The following is a 20,150-nucleotide window of genomic DNA, read 5'->3' as shown; positions in this document are numbered from 1 at the left end:
CTGCAGATGATGTCGGAGCACCGTGGCTGGCACAGGGAGCATAGCCTCGTACTGGTCAGTGGTCAGGGCAGGTCTCACTGGACCTACGCTGGTAGACGGGGGTCTTCCAAACACTATTTCAAAGGGACTAAGACCATGTTTATTTCTATTTCAAATGCGCAATGAGAAAAGCACCAGTGGGAGGGCTTTCACCCAAGATAGCCCAGTGTCTTAACAACACTTGGCCAGTTTAGTTTTTATGGTGCCATTCTCCCGCTCCACTGCACCTGCACACTGTGGATGATAAGAACATTGATGCTTAATGATAAAAAACCCAAAAAGTATTGTGAAATTTCATCAAGAGCTCGTTTAGCAAACACAGGCCCATGATCACTGCTTACGAGCCTTGGTATTCCCCAGCATGGTATATCGTGAACCAGGACTATCTTTATCAACATTCTTACATGCCTCTGTGAGAGCAACCAACCCTGCTGCTTGTGCTGAAAAATGTGAAGGAAGTCTCCCACTAACAAGCGTGTTATGTGATGTTTCTACAGCAAAACTAACCTGGCTAGCAGCTGTCTCAGATGAGCGCGAGGCTGAGCCATCAAGAAACAACTCTAAGTCTGCATTAGGGAGGGGCGTATCTATCAGATCTGGTTATTGGGTACATATTTGCTGCAGTATCCCAACACAGTCATGTGGTTCCCCATCATTTGCTGTAGGAAGAAGAGTTGCAGGATTCAAGACATCACAGTGTTTCATCTCAACGTTAGGTAGTTAAAGTAATGTGCTATGATATCTAAGCAACCTCTGTGCAGACAAATGTGATGTTTCCTCAGCATGTAAGATGTGAGAAACGAGGACTCGACAATATCACGTGATGCTAACAATGCTTTTTCGACTGCAGCTACTGCCCTCAAACAATGAGGGAGACCAGCAGCAAAAGGATCGAGCTTAGAAGAGAAATAAGCAACCGGTAAGTTGATGTTCCATGAGGCTGGCACAAGACAAACATCGTAAATCCAGCTTTTTGATCCACAAATTGGGTAAGCGGCAAATCGGGTCTAGGCAGGCCCAAGGTTGGGGCCTGAGACAAGGATGTCTTCAAATCTTCAAATCATTTTTCTGTATCAGGAGTCCAAGTAATTTACCACGTGTATTTAATTTTTTAATTCTTTTTTGTATTCTCATGGACCATTAAAGAAAGGGGCGCCTGCTTTTTTGAATAGTTAGAGATTCACTGCCTCCAATAAGACGTCTGTAGTGACTGCAATGTACATAATCCACCAACATCTTCAAAAGCCGCGTATTTCACATTCAATACTTAGTAATAATAAGGATAACTGTTTAGTAGTCCTGGCCTCTTCAAGTGGCCGCGATGTTGTTTGATGTTTTTGTGTTTGGTTTCGTCAGCCATACTGAATGAGTTTTACCTGTTGTGGAGGTTGAATTAACAGTACAGTCAACCCTGTCTCACAGCAAAATTTGTAATAGCTGCGTTGGTCCACAAGGAAAAACATAGTATTGTCACAATTTGGTCCTCAAAATTGGTGGGTTCAGGAGGCTGTTATCAACCATTTCTATCAGTGGGCCGGATCTGCATAAATAAAACGTTAAAAGCATACTTTATGGAAGATGTGATTTTTTTGTTATCACAACTCGTAGACAAGCAATTCAAATTCCCTCAAGTGGCCTTTTTTTTGTTTTGGATTGCCACTACAACTCCCGGCTGGGGCCTTTCTGTGTGGAATCTGCATGTTCTGAGAATCTGAGAAACTAGACCTGAAAGACCAAACAGAGGTGAAAATGAAACTTTGTTGAAAGACAAAGTGAAAGACATTTTTGTCAGTGTGAAGATTTTAAATGAGTCCTGCCTTGAAATATTGACCTCTGAACCCTGACTTCAGTGTAATATAGAAGGCTTGTTAATCATTAACAGAAGAGGCTACAGATATGGGACCAACTGTTATAGAGAGCTCTTGACTTCATCTATGTGGCTATACACACAACTGCATATTTAAAATCTGATCACATGAATGTATTTTTCACCCCTGTAAATCTCTCCTTGTACTCTCAATTTAGTAGTTACAACTCCAAATTATAAGAATATAATTATAAAAGACCAATTTTAAAAGAAACTACAATTTCCTTGTGCCGTGCTATGCATGTACTGAATATATCAAACATCTAGTGCAGCCGAATTAGTAATCACACTTCATGTGTATGATTGACATTTTAAAAAAAAATAAAGATGTTGGTTTATTTTATATATTCTAACTGTTATTGTAGAAAAGTGATTTCGCACATAGCCCCTGATGTACTAGATTGATTTATTCTCGTTGCTACATCAACTTCTCGCCGGCAGAAGTTCCCTGGCTTGTGTTTCTCCCTTTTGCCCTCAGCGACTGGATTAATCGTTCCTAACAATTCCTAACAAGGTCCAAACAGAGTCCTAACAATTCCTAACAAAGTCCTAACAATTACTAACAAGGTCCTCATAAGGTCCTAACAATTCCAAACAAGGACCAAACAGGGTCCTAACAATTCCTAACAAGGTCCTAAATATTCCAAACAAGGTCAAAACAGAGTCCTAACAATACCTAACAAAGTCCTAACAATTACTAACAAGGTCCTCATAAGGTCCTAACAATTACTAACAAGGTCCTCATAAGGTCCTAACAATTATTAACAAGGTCCTCATAAGGTCCTAACAATTCCTAACAAGGACCAAACAGGGTCCTAACAATTCCTAACAAGGTCCTAACAATTACTAACAAGGTCCTCATAAGGTCCTAACAATTCTTAACAAGGTCCTAACAATTCCTAACAAGGTCCTAACAAGATCCTAACAATTCCTAACAAGGTCCTCATAAGGTCCTAACAATTCCTAACAAGGTCCTAACAAGGTCCTAACAGTTCCTAACAAGGTCCTAACAAGATCCTAACAATTCCTAACAAGGTCCTCATAAGGTCAAAACAATTCCTAACAAGGTCCTAACAAGATCCTAACAATTCCTAACAAGGTCCTCATAAGGTCAAAACAATTCCAAACAAGGTCCTTACGAGGTCCTCATAAGGTCCTAACAAGGTCCTAACAATTCCTAACAAGGTCCTAAATATCCCTAACAAGGTCCAAACAGAGTCCTAACAATTCCTAACAAAGTCCTAACAATTACTAACAAAGTCCTAACAATTACTAACAAGGTCCTCATAAGGTCCTAACAATTCTTAACAAGGTCCTAACAATTCCTAACAAGGTCCTAACAATTCCTAACAAGGTCCTAACAAGATCCTAACAAGGTCCTCATAAGGTCCTAACAGTTCCTAACAAGGTCCTAACAAGATCCTAACAATTCCTAACAAGGTCCTCATAAGGTCAAAACAATTCCTAACAAGGTCCTAACAAGGTCCTAACAGTTCCTAACAAGGTCCTAACAAGATCCTAACAATTCCTAACAAGGTCCTCATAAGGTCAAAACAATTCCAAACAAGGTCCTTACGAGGTCCTCATAAGGTCCTAACAAGGTCCTAACAATTCCTAACAAGGACCAAACAGGGTCCTAACAATTCCTAACAAGGTCCTAAATATCCCTAACAAGGTCAAAACAGAGTCCTAACAATTCCTAACAAAGTCCTAACAATTACTAACAAGGTCCTCATAAGGTCCTAACAATTCCCAACAAGGTCCTCGTAAGGTCCTAACAATTCTTAACAAGGTCCTAACAATTCCTAACAAGGTCCCAACAGAGTTCTAACAATTCCTAACAAAGTCCTAACAATTACTAACAAGGTCCTCATAAGGTCCTAACAATTCCCAACAAGGTCCTCGTAAGGTCCTAACAATTACTAACAAGGTCCTCATAAGGTCCTAACAAATTCCTAACAAGGTCCTCGTAAGGTCCTAACAATTCTTAACAAGGTCCTAACAATTCCTAACAAGGTCCTAACAAGTTCCTAACAATTCCTAACAAGGTTCTAACGAGGTCCTAACAATTCCTAACAAGGTTCTAACAAGGTCATAACAATTCCTAACAAGGTCCTAACAAGGTCCTAACAAGATCCTAACAATTCCTAACAAGGTCCTCATAAGGTCAAAACAATTCCAAACAAGGTCCCTACAAGGTCATCATAAGGTCAAAACAATTCCAAACAAGGTCCTTACAAGGTCCTCATAAGGTCCTAACAAGGTCTTAAGAATTCCTAACAAGGCCCTAAGAATTCCAAACAAGACTCTAATAAGGTCCTAACAATTCCTAAAAAGGTCCTAACAAGGTCCTCATAAGGTCCTAACAATTCCAAACAAGGTCCTTACAAGGTCCTCATAAGGTCCTAACAAGGTCCTAACAATTCCTAACAAGGACCAAATAGGGTCCTAACAATTCCTAACAAGGTCCTAAATATTCCTAACAAGGTCCAAACAGAGTCCTAACAATTCCTAACAAAGTCCTAACAATTACTAACAAGGTCCTCATAAGGTCCTAACAATTCCTAACAAGGTTCTAACGAGGTCCTAACAATACCTAACAAGGTCCTCATAAGGTCCTAACAATTCCTAACAAGGTCCTAACAAGGTCCTAACAAGATCCTAACAATTCCTAACAAGGTCCTCATAAGGTCAAAACAATTCCAAACAAGGTCCTTACAAGGTCCTCATAAGGTTCTAACAATTCCTAACAAGGTCCTAAGATTTCCAAACAAGACTCTAATAAGGTTCTAACAATTCCTAAAAAGGTCCTAACAAGGTCCTCATAAGGTCCTAACAATTCCTAACAAGGTCCTCATAAGGTCGTAACAATTTCTAACAAGGTCCTAACAATTCCTAACAAGATCCAAACAAGGTCTTAACAATTCCTAACAAGGTCCAAACAAGGCCCTAACAAGGTCCTCATAAGGTCGTAACAATTTCTAACAAGGTCCTAACAATTCCTAACAAGGTCCTAACGTGGTGCTAACAATTCCTAACAAGGTCCTCATAATGTCCTAACAATTCCTAACAAGGTCCTAACAAGGTCCTCATAAGGTCCTAACAATTCCTAACGAGGTCCTAAAAATTCCTAACAAGGTCCTAATAATTCCTAACAAGGTCCTAACAACATCCTAACAATTCCTAACAAGGTCCTCATAAGGTCAAAACAATTCCAAACAAGGTCCTGAAAAGGTCTTCATAAGGTCCTAACAGTTCCTAACAAGGACAGAACAAGGTCCTAACAAGGTCCTAAGAATTCCTAACAAGGTCCTAACAGTTCTTAACAAGGACAGAACAAGGTCCTAACAGTTCTTAATAAGGACAGAACAAGGTCCTAAGAATTCCAAACAAGGCTCTAATAAGGTCCTCACAAGGTCCTAATACTTGAAATATGGTGTGAGGAACGCTATGTTATTATTTGAATCTTAAAGCATGTGACAAACAATATACTATATAATATATAATATATATAATAATTTAATCTTCCGTCCTTTTGTGACAACTATGCAGCCACCGCCGAGTGCTCAATAGTCTTAATTTTGGCCGTCGTGCTGCACCATACCCTCCAGGTCCGTGATTAGTCTCTGCCTCAACTGGAGGAGTTTAAATAGCTCAGGATCCTATTAAATCTAAAGAAATCTACATTTATAAAGTATCAAACACTCTGGAAGAAAAATCTGTTAAAACTCAACGTCCTCTAAGAAAAAGTAACAATTGAATCAATCTATTGAGATAAAGAGTAAAAAATGTTCAAATAAAAATGACAAACAACCCATAAAAAAATATAAATATAAGATAAAACATCTGAGATACAATTTCTAAAAATGATATATTTTAATCAATAAAGTGAAGTTTTTAGATAAATAATTAAACATTTGATCAAAAAGTCTAAAATCATTGAAAAGTCTAAATGTTCAGATACTAAATACAAATCTAATGTAAAAGAAAATATCAAAATGATTTTTAAAATACTTTTGGAAGACTTTAAAAATTCAACAACTACAAAAGTCAAACATTGTGAGATTGAATGTTAAAAATAATTATGTAAAAATATGTAAAATATCAAAAGTCTGCGATCAGAAATCAATAATTCAGTCTATAACTGCACATCATCAGGATGAACCCTGGCTGCTCAGCAAACTTCTGCTCATTTCAGCAGAATCAGTGAAGATCTGTCAGCAGGTTGGAAATTCATCTCGGCTGATTGCAGCTCAGTGATTCCTCTGTGATGTCACAGTTTGTCACATGTGCAGCAAACTAACTGCAGCTGACAGCAACTGAATGGTCTCAGCTGAAGTGAGCTGCAGAGAAACACAACATACTGATATTCAGTGTGAAGCTTTGACTGGAAACACAGAAAAACAACATCCTGGAAGAATGGCAGCTTCCATCTTTAAAGGACTGGAAGAGGAAGAAGTTTCCAAGTAATCATTTAGAAGAGTTTCAACCAGAAACTGACTGAATCCATGAATCTGAAAAGGTGTTTCTGAGTGAAAGAGACAGACATGTACAGACTGAACTATCTGTTCAACAGTGATTCTCTGACAGGAGGAAACTCTTTATGCTCAACACAGAGACACTGAGGAACCAGATGAACAGAACCAGACTCCAAACCCAGGAAGCAGAGGTTCTTCAGTGAATGTGGTGTTGAAGGTGTGGAGGTGGATCAGTGTGTCAGAGGAGACTCTGTAGAAGGACAGAGTGCCAGCAGGACGGTCCACATACACTGCTGCTCTGTTAGAGTCAGAGAAGGAGGAGGAGGAGGAGGAGGAGATGGATGTTTCTCTGTTATTGTGCCAGACAGAGTAACCAGAACGATCAGAGCAGAACAGACACCAGGACTGGTCATTGCATCCAAACACACAGTCTCTGTCTCCTCTCCTGCTGATTCCTCTGTAACTCACTGCTATATCAACCTCTCCTCTCCACTCGACTTCCCAGTAACAGCGACCAGTCAGAACATTTCTACACATCAGCTGAGACCAGCCATCAAATCTGTCTGGATGATCAGGATATGGCTGAACCTCCTCCACATATGTCACCTTCCTGTTGTTGTCAGACAGTTTCAGTCCTCTGCTCACTGTGTTTGTGTCAATGGTGAGTCGACAGGAATCTGATGGAGAGAACAAACACAATCCAGCTGCAGTTATTGATCTATCATCTGTTCACTTTGATCAGTGAGTGATGTGACAGTGTGAAGATGGCTGGATGTCATGAATCAGATGAAGAACACACTTACACTTCCTCAGACCTGGTGTCAGCCATCGTTCTCCAGCAGGCTCCACCCTGAAAGGAGGAGGGGGGGTCAGAGCAGCACCGTCTCTTTCAGCATGCACACATGGACATTACATGGCTCTCACACACACATTGTTCTACACTGAGGAAGATGCTGACTGCTCATGAGTACTTCACACAGCCCCACTTGAAAAACACAGAAATATCCCTTTAACTGGATGAATAAAGTCTCTGAATCTGCTGAATATGTTTCCTTACAGGCTGTGCATTAACCAGCAGATGATTGCTGGTATGTATGTTTTCTTTGTGGCCCATTTATCTCAGAAATGACCTGATAAACCTCCATCATTCTGACAGATCCACGCTGTTTTAAGGGGACACCGGCTAATGCTGGCAGACATTTCCTCCTCCTCCTGACAGAGGTTTGCTCCTCCCTCGCTGCTCGTCATCACTTCTAACCAGCTCATGAGCCGGTGAAAGGGAAACGAGCGGACTGTGTCTGAAGCTATGGAAATAAGTTATGAAAGTACGTGGACAGCATGGGATGTTTCAGAAGTTTCATCTCCACTTCGGATCAGACTTAAATTACACTGAAAACATCTGTACGCACGGTCTGAAGAACATTGTGTGATGCTGCAGCAGACCTCTCCTTACCTGAGAGTGTCCAGCCTCCACTGTGGATCCTCCAGTCCAGCTGATAGCTGCTTCACTCCTGAGTCTCCTGGATGGTTGTAGCTTAGGTCCAGCTCTCTCAGATGGGAGGGGTTGGAGGTCAGAGCTGAGATCAGAGAAGCACAGCCTTCCTCTGTGATCAGACAGCCTGACAGGCTGCAGAAAACAACACAAATGGCAGATCAGATTCTGAGAGAAAAGACACCAACAGCAGACACCATCCTGAACAGGTCAGCTGTTCATCCATGACTGTAAAGCAGAATTAAAATGATCAGCAGTTGAACAGCTGAATGAAACCTGACCTGAGAGCTTCCAGGTTACAGTTTGGACTCTGCAGTCCAACAGACAGCTGCTTCACCCCTGAATCCTGCAGGTTGTTGTTACTCAGGTCCAGTTCTGTCAGACTGGAGGACTGGGAGCTGAGAGCTGAGGACAGAGCTGCACAGCTTCTCTTTGAGAGCTTACAGCCACTCAGTCTGAGGAGGAATAAAAGGACAATAATTAAGTTATTTAATTATTAATTATTCACATTAAAGATGGTTGAATTAATGAATAATGATTTATCCTAATTATTTATTATAAAGTGTTGCCACATTCTTGCAGCGTGTTTCTTTCCTCTTTATGTGAACTGATCTGATGTAACTGTTTGCTGTGAATCAGTGTTATCTACAAACTGAAATTATCTGAGAAATAACTCCGTTATTTTCTCTCCTTTTAACAAGTAAACAGCGGACACCATCCTGAACAGGTCAGCTGTTCATCCATGACTGTAAAGCAGAATTAAAATGATCAGCAGTTGAACAGCTGAATGAATCCTGACCTGAGAGCTTCCAGGTTACAGTTTGGACTCTTCAGTCCAACAGACAGCTGCTTCACCCCTGAATCCTGCAGGTTGTTGTTACTCAGGTCCAGTTCTGTCAGACTGGAGGACTGGGAGCTGAGAGCTGAGGACAGAGCTGCACAGCTTCTCTTTGAGAGCTTACAGCCACTCAGTCTGAGGAGGGAATAATGAGATAAATCTGTGACTTTCTCTCAGATAAACAGCAGGAGTATATTCATACACATCCCTCAAAATCGAAATATGCAAGTAGATCAATAATAAATTATAAAATAATTAAAAGATTATCTGATAAATAACTGTTATTTTCTCTTCGTTTAACAAGTAAACAGCGTATTTAAAACATATTTATCTCTGTACTTACACAGCTTTGTTGGAGGCTTTGACCAATGGCAGCAGCCTCAGAAGAGCCTCCTCTGAAGCAGAGTATTTCTTCAGCTCAAACACATCCAGATGTTTTCCTGATGACAGTAAGATGAAGGCCAGAGCTGACCACTGAGCAGGAGACACTTTGTCTGTGGAGAGACTTCCTGAACTCAGGGCCTGTTGGATCTCCTCCACCAGAGAACGATCCTTCAGTTCATTCAGACAGTGGAACAGATTGATGCTTCTCTCTGCAGACAGATTCTCACTGATCTTCTCCTTGATGTAATCAACTGTTTCCTGATTGGTCTGTGAGCTACTTCCTGCCTGTGTCAGCAGGCCTCGTAGGAGCCTCTGATTGGTCTGCAGGGAAAGACCCAGGAGGAAGCGGAGGAACAGGTCCAGGTGTCCATTTGGACTCTGTAAGGCCTTGTCCACAGAACTCTGATGGAGATATTTTAGATTAGGTTTGTTAAATATTTTTAACCACACAGAGTTTGTTTGTTGTTCTTCCATCAGGTTGACTCCAGAGCTGATGAAGGTCAGATGGACATGAAGAGCAGCCAGAAACTCCTGAACACTCAGATGGATGAAGCAGAACACCTTCTCCTGGTACAGCCCTCTCTCCTCTTTAAAGATCTGTGTGAACACTCCTGAGTACACTGAGGCTGCTGAGATATCGATGCCACACTCTGTCAGGTCTGATTCATAGAAGATCAGGTTTCCTTTCTGCAGCTGCTCAAAAGCCAGTTTTCCCAGAGACTCAATCATCTTCCTGCTCTCCGGACTCCAGTGTGGATCTGTCTCAGCTCCTCCATCATACTTGACCTTCTTCACTTTGACCTGAACCACCAGGAAGTGGATGTACATCTCAGTCAGGGTCTTGGGCAGCTCTCCTCCCTCTCTGGTTTCCAACACATCCTCCAGAACTGTTGCAGTGATCCAGCAGAAGACTGGGATGTGGCACATGATGTGGAGGCTTCGTGATGTCTGGATGTGGGAGATGATGCTGCTGGCCTGCTCCTCATCTCTGAATCTCTTCCTGAAGTACTCCTCCTTCTGTGGGTCAGTGAACCCTCTGACCTCTGTCACCATGCCAACACAGCCAGGAGGGATCTGATTGGCTGCTGCAGGCCGTGTGGTTATCCAGAGGCGAGCAGAGGGAAGCAGGTTCCCCCTGATGAGGTTTGTCAGCAGCACATCCACTGAGGTGGGCTCTGTAGAATCAGTCAGGGGCTCCTTGCTGTGGAAGTCCAGAGGAAGTCGACACTCATCCAGACCGTCAAAGATGAACACAACCTGGAACTGTTCAAAGCTGCAGATTCCTGCTGCTTTGGTTTCAGTAAAGAAGTGATGAACAAGTTCCACCAAGCTGAACTTTTTCTCTTTCAGCACATTCAGCTCTCTGAAAGTGAATGGAAACATGAAGTGGATGTCCTGGTTGGCTTTGCCTTCAGCCCAGTCCAGAGTGAACTTCTGTGTTAAGACTGTTTTCCCAATGCCAGCCACTCCCTTTGTCATCACTGCTCTGATTGGTTCATCTCTTCCAGGTGGGAGTTTAAAGATGTCTTCTTGTCTGATGGATGTTTCTGCTCTGCCTGCTTTCCTGGATGCTGCTTCAATCTGTCTGACCTCATGTTCATCATTGACCTCTCCAGTCCCTCCCCCTGTGATGTAGAGCTCTGTGTAGATCTGATTCAGAAGGGTTGGGTTTCCTGCTTTAGGAATCCCCTCAAACACACGCTGGAACTTCTTCTTCAGAGCAGATTTAACTTTACGTCCACAAACTGTAGCAAGAAGTTCTGAATGATGACAAGAAATAACATCAGTAAACAGACATTTCCACCCTGTGAAGAATGAGTATTTGAACATGTGTTGTTCGGTGAGCTGAGACATCAGTAAATGTGTCATTTATCCAGCAGGTTAAATCTTTAGAGAAATCCTCTTACTGCTCTGCAGACGCTCAGCCAGCTCCTCCTGCTTCATTCTCCTCAGGAAGTGAACTGTGATCTTCACTAATGCCTCTCTGCTGCTCCTCTGCTCTTCATCCTCACCCTCCCTCTGACTCTCTAAGCATTCTGGGTAATCTGGACTCAGAACCTTCTGGATCTTCTTCAGCTCCTCCTTCACAAAAGTGAGCATGTTGTCCTCCAGCAGCTGGAACAGAATACTATATGAATGAGCCAATCAGACTGAAATCATGGAGCCAAACATCAGATCCATGTTGGACACAATGACAATCCGCTGGTCTACAAAGTGCAGCCTGGAGATGACTGTGAACACAATAGATGGAAAAGTAGTTGTTGTACATGTACAGACCATAAATATGGAGTCCAGCTGTGTCTGATGCTGCTGGGCAGACTGACCACTGGGAACCTCTGAGCTCTGCTGGTCCACTCTGTGGAGGAATGATGAAGAATGAGCTCACATTGTGTCTGTCCACACAGAGACAAACACAAGGTAAAGGTCCATGAAGGGATGTGTGGATGTGAACAGTGAACGCAGCCATAAAGCAGCTGATTAACTCTGAAGCAGCACATCAGCAGCATCTGTGTTCCAGAAGATAAGAACTCAGTGTGTCTCTAACAGGGGGAGGAAGCTGATGTCAGATGAAGCAGTTTGAGGAGGAAGGGACACAGAACTGTGTGAACAGACAGAAGATTTGTGTGTTTGTGAGGAGTCGAGCTGATGTGTTTGTTATAATTGGCTTTTATCTTAGACATTATAAATTCATATTCTGTATTTTCCTAAATAACCTATGTTCCTACTTTTCCACTCTGCTCATACTGCACAATCGATGACCTTAAATGGTCCAATACCTTAGAATGACATAAACAACTGGGTCAGACAAAACATCTCTATTAGGGCAGATAGGTCTGGTCCATTAGATCCACGCCTAAAACAGCACACACACACACACACATTGTTTATCACATCCAAAGAACACAACAAGGACAGCAGCTGGCCTGAGCATGTCACCCAAAACTGGCCAATTATACTCTGACAAGTGTGAAAACAACTTCTGTGAGATAAAGCTGAATATAAATATGATATAAAGAGATAAAGCTGAATATAAATATGATATAAAGAGATAAAGCTGAATATAAATATGACATGTTTCCGGATAACGGGGCTCGGCCTGACGGATTTCCTGCGGGAGCTCTGGCACTCTGAGTCCAGCGCTGCAATATACTCTACTTGTGACCACTAATAAATACTTTTTTAATAAACGATTTCTCCAGCTTGTTCTTGAGCTTCCAATGAAAAAATCGGGCTAACAATTGGTGCCGTGACCCGGATTGGCTGACTCTGAGACCGTGTCCGATCGAGGACTTCCGGAGCTGGTTGGAGGGGACCCTTCTTCAGACAATTCAAGGCGCCTAAAACACACGGTGAGCAGAAAACCTCTTGTATCAAGATATGTGAAATTTCTGCACATTGGTCATTCTAAACTAAATTGTCTGAATTAGGATGTCCTCCGATCACTAAATCAAAAGCACAAAATTTGTGTCTACAGGTTTACTAGGTGGTCACATGTAAAGTATAAACACATAGTCTCACATAGGGAGAGTCATATGTGTCCTAGTTTAGTACAATTTGGCCAAATAAAAGACATAAATTAAGATAACATAAATTCATCCTGTCTTCTAAATTGAATAGGAATTAGATGCCAATGGGCGGGGGTCTATTAGTCCGCTATCGCGGTGTGAGTAATCTCGGTATTACTGCATGACCGGATGTGAGTATTTTCTGCGCACGAGGGCGCTTGGACCTTTATCTGCAATCGGCGGTGGGTCTGTATTTGTTTTTTTTCTCTCCGCAATCGGCGGTGGTTCTGCAGTTGTTGTGCATAGACGATATACTAAGGGTTTATCTCTGCATAAGTACACAGGGCTAAGTTTTATTATTTTTCATGAAAATGTGGGGTGGTTTGCTACTTGGTTGATATTTTACTGTGTTAGTGGAAGTGTATCGAGCAGTCGAGACTGATCGAGAATTCCTACACTGACACAGATCTCAAGTGGTTCTGTAAAAGGGGGGCATTGGAATAGAAAATAAAGGGGAATTTAGTTAGGGTGTTACAGAGATTGGTGAATTAAAACGAGTGAAGGGACTGGGAGAACCCCCAGCGATCAAGCGCACAGAGTAAAAGATTCTGTGTAGAAGCTTCTTGGTCGGGTCCAACACTCGGGCATTGCGCCATTCACCCATTCTGATTAACACGTGTAAACATTTAAACATGTCACAAATCATAGTTGAGAAGTGGAAAACAGGTAAACCTCATTGGGGTCGGTATTGTTTAACACCTTGACTAGATGGATAAAAAAGGTTCGAAGAGAAGATGAAAAAGGAGGGACTGAGAGATTTGTGAACTGGACGAGAGAAATGCAAGAGAGAGGAATGTTTGGGGGGTGTGAAAGTGCTCCACCGCTACTACGGGATTTCTCCATGTTTTCAAAACAAGCTACAGGCAGTAAGAATCAAGCAACAGCAAAACTAAAGGAGGCAGGTTTATTCCAGAAAGCAAGGGCAGATAAAGACGAAAAAAAAGGAACATTTCTTGCAGACTGTCAGCATTTTTAGGAGAAGTTAAATTCTATATTCAGACGCAGTCCTCTGCACCTCTACCACAGCATGTGCCAGACACAACGTCATCTTTTCCAGGGACACAACCTACTACACTAGAAGATAAGACACCTCTTCCCAACATCACGCATGCTCAATAACAGAAGCATGCCATTTAGCAAAAGAAAAAACTGACCATTTATACAGATTCAGCATAAACAGCTTAGGCTGTACATGTGGACATGTGTAATTGGAAAAGAAAAGGTTAGATATCCTTAGCTTTGTCATAAATGCTCTCACCCTAAGATTATCTCATCCCAACCCTGCTTCCTTCTTCCCCCATTCAGCCCTGAGAGTGAGGACAGATTCTGATTGATCATTGGCCTGTACTTAAAGAGTACCAGAGTTACATATAGTTATTTAGTCGAAAAATTTACAATGATAATGGAAGTTTTTACTAGAGCATTTATCATCAATTCAACAATTAATTTATTTTAAAATAAATTTGAATGGGAGAAGGGGCTGCACGGTGGTGTGATGATTAGCACCATAGCCTCACAGCAAGAGGGTTCCAGGTTTAATCCCCGCCTGGGGCCTTTCTGTGTGGAGTTCTCCCCGTGTATGCATGGGTTCTCTCCGGGTTCTCCAGCTTCCTCCCACCGTCCAAAACCATGCATGTTAGGTTAATTGGTGACTCTAAATTGTCCTTAGGAGTGAGTGTGAGTGTGCATGGTTGTTTGTCTCTATGTGTGACCCTGTGATGGACTGGCGACCTGTCCAGGGTGTACCCCGCCTTTCGCTCGATGACTGCTGGGATGGGCTCCAGCCCCCCCCCCCCCCCCCCCCCCCCGCTACCCGATTAACGGACTAACAGTATAGAAAATGGATGAATGGGAGAAATACCAAATTGAATGGACAATCTGAAATCCGCTTTTCAATGCACGTATCACAGTGAAGAGATAACAAAATAAAAAATAAAAAATCCAAAATAAATCCAGGAAGAACAGACTGTTTAAAACTAAACATTAGAACCAGTTTGTTGTTGAATTAAGATTTAACAGCTCTCTTAAAAAGTTAAAGTCAGACAAGCAAACACAGCATTTAAATCTTTGATCCTTTAATTGAAAAACTGCCTGAACAAAAGATGTTCTACAAATTGAGACTTTATGATTTCCACCTGAAGCAGGTCTGAGACCAGACAGTCAGACCATATGACATATGTGAAAATATCGGGATTTAACAGCAAGGTCAGACAGATAGGTGTCAGACAGTTTCTTACCATCTTAAATCATTAAAGGTTAGCCTTTATTGTGTTAGAGATCACAGTAACATGACTTAAAATTTAGCTGATCTAAATACTTCTCCTCTGCTTATTTTCACCAATTCTGAGTTAATATTCATCATCAGTATTTATATTTGATCTCATTAAACCATTTAACTATTTAACTGCAGCAGATCTATGAATCAATTGATCTGTTATCTTAACAGAGCAGCAAAGTGCTTTACAGAAAGGTTTAAAGTGAGTTAGATTATTAGGAAATTAACAAAAACACGGCAATAAAAGGCACAACGAGAGTCAGATATCACCAATGAGTTTCTTAAAGAAGAAAACTCTAAAAGAAATTTAAAGACAGCTGCAGTAAGTCTGACTCATAACAAGTCAAGTCAAGGTTTGTTTTCATGGCACATTTAAAAACAGCCACAGCAACCAGAGAGCTGTACATCTGAACACTATATTAATACTATTAGCAAATTCTAACTCTGCAGATAAATATTAATTAATCTAACAATAAACATTGAATAAATTAGTGAAATGAAAACAAAAACAGTGTTTACAGTTAAAGACATGCCTCTATACCAGACATGTGTCACTGGAAAAGGAAAGGCTTCGTGACCTCAGCAGGCACCCCGGTTAAACACTTAAATCAATTATTATGCCATACTTGAACCAAAACAAGTTGCTATAGTCAAGTGCAGAGGACATCAAAAGGGAGATGGGAGAGTAGCGAGAGGCAACAAAGCTCTGGCACTCCGAGTCCAGCGCTGCAATATACTCTACTTGTGACCACTAATAAATACTTTTTTAATAAACGATTTCTCCAGCTTGTTCTTGAGCTTCCAATGAAAAAATTGGGCTAACAGTTGGTTGGATTGTATCTGCAGTTTCTAAAATACAACAAAAGCTTCAATCTGGAATCAGTTAATTGGTTTCCAGATTTATTGAACAGAAACGAGTCCAAAGAAATGGTTTTCAGAGTCTTCACTGACCAACTTCTTTGTCTTTAGAAAACAGAAGCAAATGTAGAATCTGATGCAGCATCACTCAGTACAAGTTGTTCTGGAGTCAAAGAAAGACAGAAAGTTTATAGAATCTACAGAAACAGCTTCTGGAGCTTCTCCAACCAGCAGGTTACCTGCTGACAGGTGAGGGTGTCAGGAATGGGTATAAAAGCAGCATCCACCAAAGGTTCAGTCTCTCCAACAAGGATGGGTCATGGCTCACCGCTTTGGGCCAAACTCCATCAGAGAATCATCATCAGTTCAGGAAATATTCCTCAGAGTCAGATTGTAAAGAACTTTGGTCTTTCAGCATCTACTGTCTGGGGAAATCTCAGTGTGGAAAGGCCAAGGACAGAAACCACTGTTGGATGAGCTCGGAGCCCTCAGGCAGCACTGCAGGAGAAACCGTCAGGCCACCATGATCAATACAGCCACATGGGCTCAGGAGGTTATTGGTATTATTATTGTCATGTTTTTGGGTTTTAAACTTTCTTCTTTGTGAAAACCTGTTCAGACATTTTACCATCCATCCATCCATCATCTACCGCTTATCCGGGGGTCAGGTTGCGGGGGCAGCAGCTTTAGCAGAGAAACCCAGACGTCCCTGTCCCCGGCCACTTCCTCCAACTCTTCCGGGGGGACCCCCGAGGCGAGACATAGTCTCTCCAGCGTGTCCTGGGTCTTCCCCGGGGTCTTCCTCCCAGTGGGACGTGCCCGGAACACCTCCCCAGGGAGGCGTCCAGGGGGCATCCTAACCAGATGCCACCTCATCTGACTCCTCTCAATCTACTCCGAGCCCCTCCCGGATGACTGAGCTTCTCACCCTATCTCTAAGGGAGGCCCAGACACCCTGCGGAGGAAACCCATTTCGGCCGCTTGTATTCACGATCTTGTTCTTTCGGTCACTACCCAGAACTCGTGACCATAGGTGAGGATGGGAACGTAGATTGACCAGTAAATAGAGAGCTTCACCTTCTGGCTCAGCTCCTTCTTCACAACGACGGGTCGGTGCAGAGCCCGCAACACTGCAGACGCCGCACCGATCCGCCCGTCAATCTCACGCTCCATTCGTCCCTCACTGTGAACAAGACCCCGAGATACTTGAACTCCTCCACTTGGGGAGGATCTCATTCCCGACCCGGAGAGAGTATTCCACCCTTTTCCGGCTGAGAACCCTAGTCTCGGACTTGGAGGTGCTGAATCTCACCCCAGCCTCTTCACACTCGGCTGCGAACCGCTCCATTGAGAGCTGAAGGTCACGGCCTGACGATGCTAACAGAACTACATCATCCGCAAAAAGCAGGGACCCAATTCTGAGGTCGCGAAATCAGACACCCTCAACGCCCTGGCTGCGCCTAGAAATTCTCTCCATAAAAGTTAGGAACAGAAACGGTGACAAAGGGCAGCCCCGGCGGAGTCCAACCTTCACCGGAAACGTATCCGACTTACTGCCGGCAATGCGGACCAAACTTTGACACCGGTCATATAGAGACAGAACGGACCCTATCAAGGGGTCCGGCACTCCATATTCCCGAAGCCCCCCCCACAGAACTTCCCGAGGGACACAGTCGAGATGGTCCACGGCCAGGATGAAAACCACACTGCATCTCCTGAATCCGATATTTGACTATCCGACAGATCCTCCTCTCCAGTACCCCCGAATTGTGGGCAGGACGGACCTAGTTGAGGTCAGCAAAGCTCCGTCCCCACCATACACAGTATTGACTGTGAGCCGCTCCCCCCCCCCCGAGACACCGGATGGTGGACCAGAATCTCTTCGAGGCCGTCCGGAAGTCGTTCTTCATCGTTCTTCTCACCGAACTCCTCCAAGGCCCGAGTTCTATCCTCAGCAACCGCCGAGACCCGCTTGGCCTGTCGGTACCCATCAGCTGCTCCCAGAGTCTCACTGGCCAGGAAGGCCCGATAGGCTTCCCTCACCACTGGTGTCAACCAGCGGGTCCGGGGGTTGCCGCCACAACAGGCACCGACCAACTTACGACCACAGCTCCGGTCAGCCGCCTCGACAATGGAGGCACGGAACATTCGGACTCAATGTCCCCCACCTCCCCCGGGATATGGTTGAAGCTCTGCCGGAGGAGAGAGTTAAAGCTCCTCTTGACAGGGGATTCTGACAAACGCTCCCAGCAGTTCCTCACAATACGTTTGGGCCTGCCAGGTCTGATCGGCATCCTCCCCCACCAGCGGAGCCAACTCACCACCAGGTGGTGATCAGTTGACAGCTCCGCCCCTCTCTTCACCCGAGTGTCCAGGACATACGGCCGCAAGTCCGACGATACAACCACAAAGTCGATCATCGAACTGCGGCCAAAGGTGTCCTGGTGCCAAGTGCATATATGGACGCCCTTATGCCTGAACATGGTGTTTGTTATGGACAGTCCATGACTGGCACAGAAGTCCAACAACATAACACCACTCTGATTCAGATTGGGGGGGCCGTTCCTCCCAATCACACCCTTCCAGGTCTCACTGTCATTGCCCACGTGAGCATTGAGGGACATTTACCATCAAAGTTATTATTGATCCATGTGACTTTGTTCATGTTAGACTGTTTGTAAAGCAGCTGATGCTATAGACCTTACCAGGGAGGCTGAGGAGTGTGATACCCCTGTAGTTGGAACACACCCTCCGGTCCCCTTTTTTAAAGAGAGGGACCACCACCCCGATCTGCCAGTCCAGATGCACTGTCCCCGATGTCCACGCGATGCTGCAGAGGCATGTCAGCCAAGACAGTCCTACAACATCCAGAGCCCTGAGAAACTCAGGACGAACCTCATCCACCGCTGGGGCCCTGCCGCCGAGAAGCTTTTTGACCACCTCAGCAACCTCAGTCCCAGAAATGGGAGGCCCCGGGTCCGAGCTCTCCGAGCGCGTGTAGGTAGAATTGAGGAGGTCCTCGAAGTACTCCCAAATCAAAGTTATTATTGATTCATGTGACTTTGTTCGTGTTAGACTGTTTGTAAAGCATTGTTCAGAACATTTATTTTAGAACCAGCTCCTATATAATAAATATCATTATTAATATTTTACTCACTGAAAGAGACCTATTTTAACATCCATTCTTTCCACTCTGACAGTTTCACATGTGAACATGAAATGATGTGAATAAGAGCTCACATTAAACACAAGTTGGAATAAGAACTGTTCAGACTGACTCTGCTACATTTTACAGTGTTACACCATTTACACTCAGCTCACCTCAGAGACTGTGAACGTTGGTCTGATTTAAAGTCAATAAAACGACCTGTTGACCTGTCGCTCTTCATGGACACACAGCTGGATTCAGGTTCAGGTCTCTGAAAGCTGCTGATAGGAAAAAAAACACTTGTTTAATTTAAATTGACATGTTCAGTAAAATTCAGTTTGGATTAAAAAGTAAAAATGTGACAGTTTTGGTTTTAAGATATTAAGCTGTGAGATTAAATTTTAATGAATTAAAAAAAAGTTAACATTACTGACTTAATGCTTACTCAGATCAATCACTGATATATTAACGATATTATATGTTTTAAATAAATCAAATGAAAACTTCCCTTTGTTTTAATAAAGAGCAGAAAGACTAAAGTAAACATCACTTTACACACATGATGCAGCTGATTAATCTCATCAGAGAAATCAAGAACTGATCCAAGTCTGAAATAATTCATCTGAAAACTGGTTATTGTCAGAAGTGGTGGTGGAGCGGGAGGTTGAGGACCTAAAAGTTACCAGGAAGGAGGCGAGGGCTGGCAAAAAGGTTGACTGAAACAACTCAATTTAAAGTGCTGCCAAGGCAGGAGCTAAAAACTGCAAATAAACTAAAAGAGAACCAAAGAGGGACGAAGCGGCTGATCACAAGAAAAATACAGAGGAAGGAATTACACAGGTGAGCAGAAACAACCTGCATACAAGGACCTGGCACTGACTGATAAAACCTGGAGAATATACACTGACACTGGGGAGGACTGCAGGTTCCTGGTGTTCACCTCAACGATGAACTGGACTGGACCACCACCACTGATGCAGGTCAGCTCTGTCAGCAACAGATTGCTGCTTCCAAAGAGCAGCAGTGAACGCTGCCGCAGATCTTTCAGCCCATCAGGATCCTCAACAACCAACTATTTCTCTCTGTGCTGTACAAAATGTGCAATCTGTGCATTATTAGGACCAAATGGTGTGAAATATGTTCAGTTTATTCCCTTATTTTCTTTTATAATATAGCCCATACTGAATATTTTACTCTTTTTTTAG

General features: G+C 43.1%; 1 protein-coding gene across 1 annotated transcript in view; it reads right to left on the bottom strand.

The window, feature by feature from the left end:
- LOC140280011 (NLR family CARD domain-containing protein 3-like) overlaps positions 1 to 19,220 on the bottom strand; it is an 82,991-nt gene extending 63,771 nt beyond the window's left edge. The window contains exons 1-9 of the mRNA XM_072375261.1: positions 19,119 to 19,220; positions 11,376 to 11,454; positions 11,006 to 11,213; positions 9,058 to 10,858; positions 8,676 to 8,849; positions 8,158 to 8,331; positions 7,838 to 8,011; positions 7,188 to 7,234; positions 6,813 to 7,061 (exon numbers count right to left, since the gene is read on the bottom strand). Coding sequence (XP_072231362.1) covers positions 6,813 to 7,061; positions 7,188 to 7,234; positions 7,838 to 8,011; positions 8,158 to 8,331; positions 8,676 to 8,849; positions 9,058 to 10,858; positions 11,006 to 11,213; positions 11,376 to 11,454; positions 19,119 to 19,186 — 2,974 coding nt within the window. The 5' untranslated portion in view covers positions 19,187 to 19,220. The remainder of the gene's footprint in view (positions 1 to 6,812; positions 7,062 to 7,187; positions 7,235 to 7,837; positions 8,012 to 8,157; positions 8,332 to 8,675; positions 8,850 to 9,057; positions 10,859 to 11,005; positions 11,214 to 11,375; positions 11,455 to 19,118) is intronic.
- Between the last annotated feature and the right edge of the window lie 930 nt (positions 19,221 to 20,150).

The sequence above is a fragment of the Leuresthes tenuis genome, unplaced genomic scaffold, assembly GCF_036924035.1.
Source record: "Leuresthes tenuis unplaced genomic scaffold, fLeuTen1.0.hap1 SCAF_21, whole genome shotgun sequence".
NCBI classification, from domain to species: Eukaryota; Metazoa; Chordata; class Actinopteri; order Atheriniformes; family Atherinopsidae; genus Leuresthes; species Leuresthes tenuis.
This window is presented reverse-complemented; position numbering and strand designations above follow the sequence as displayed.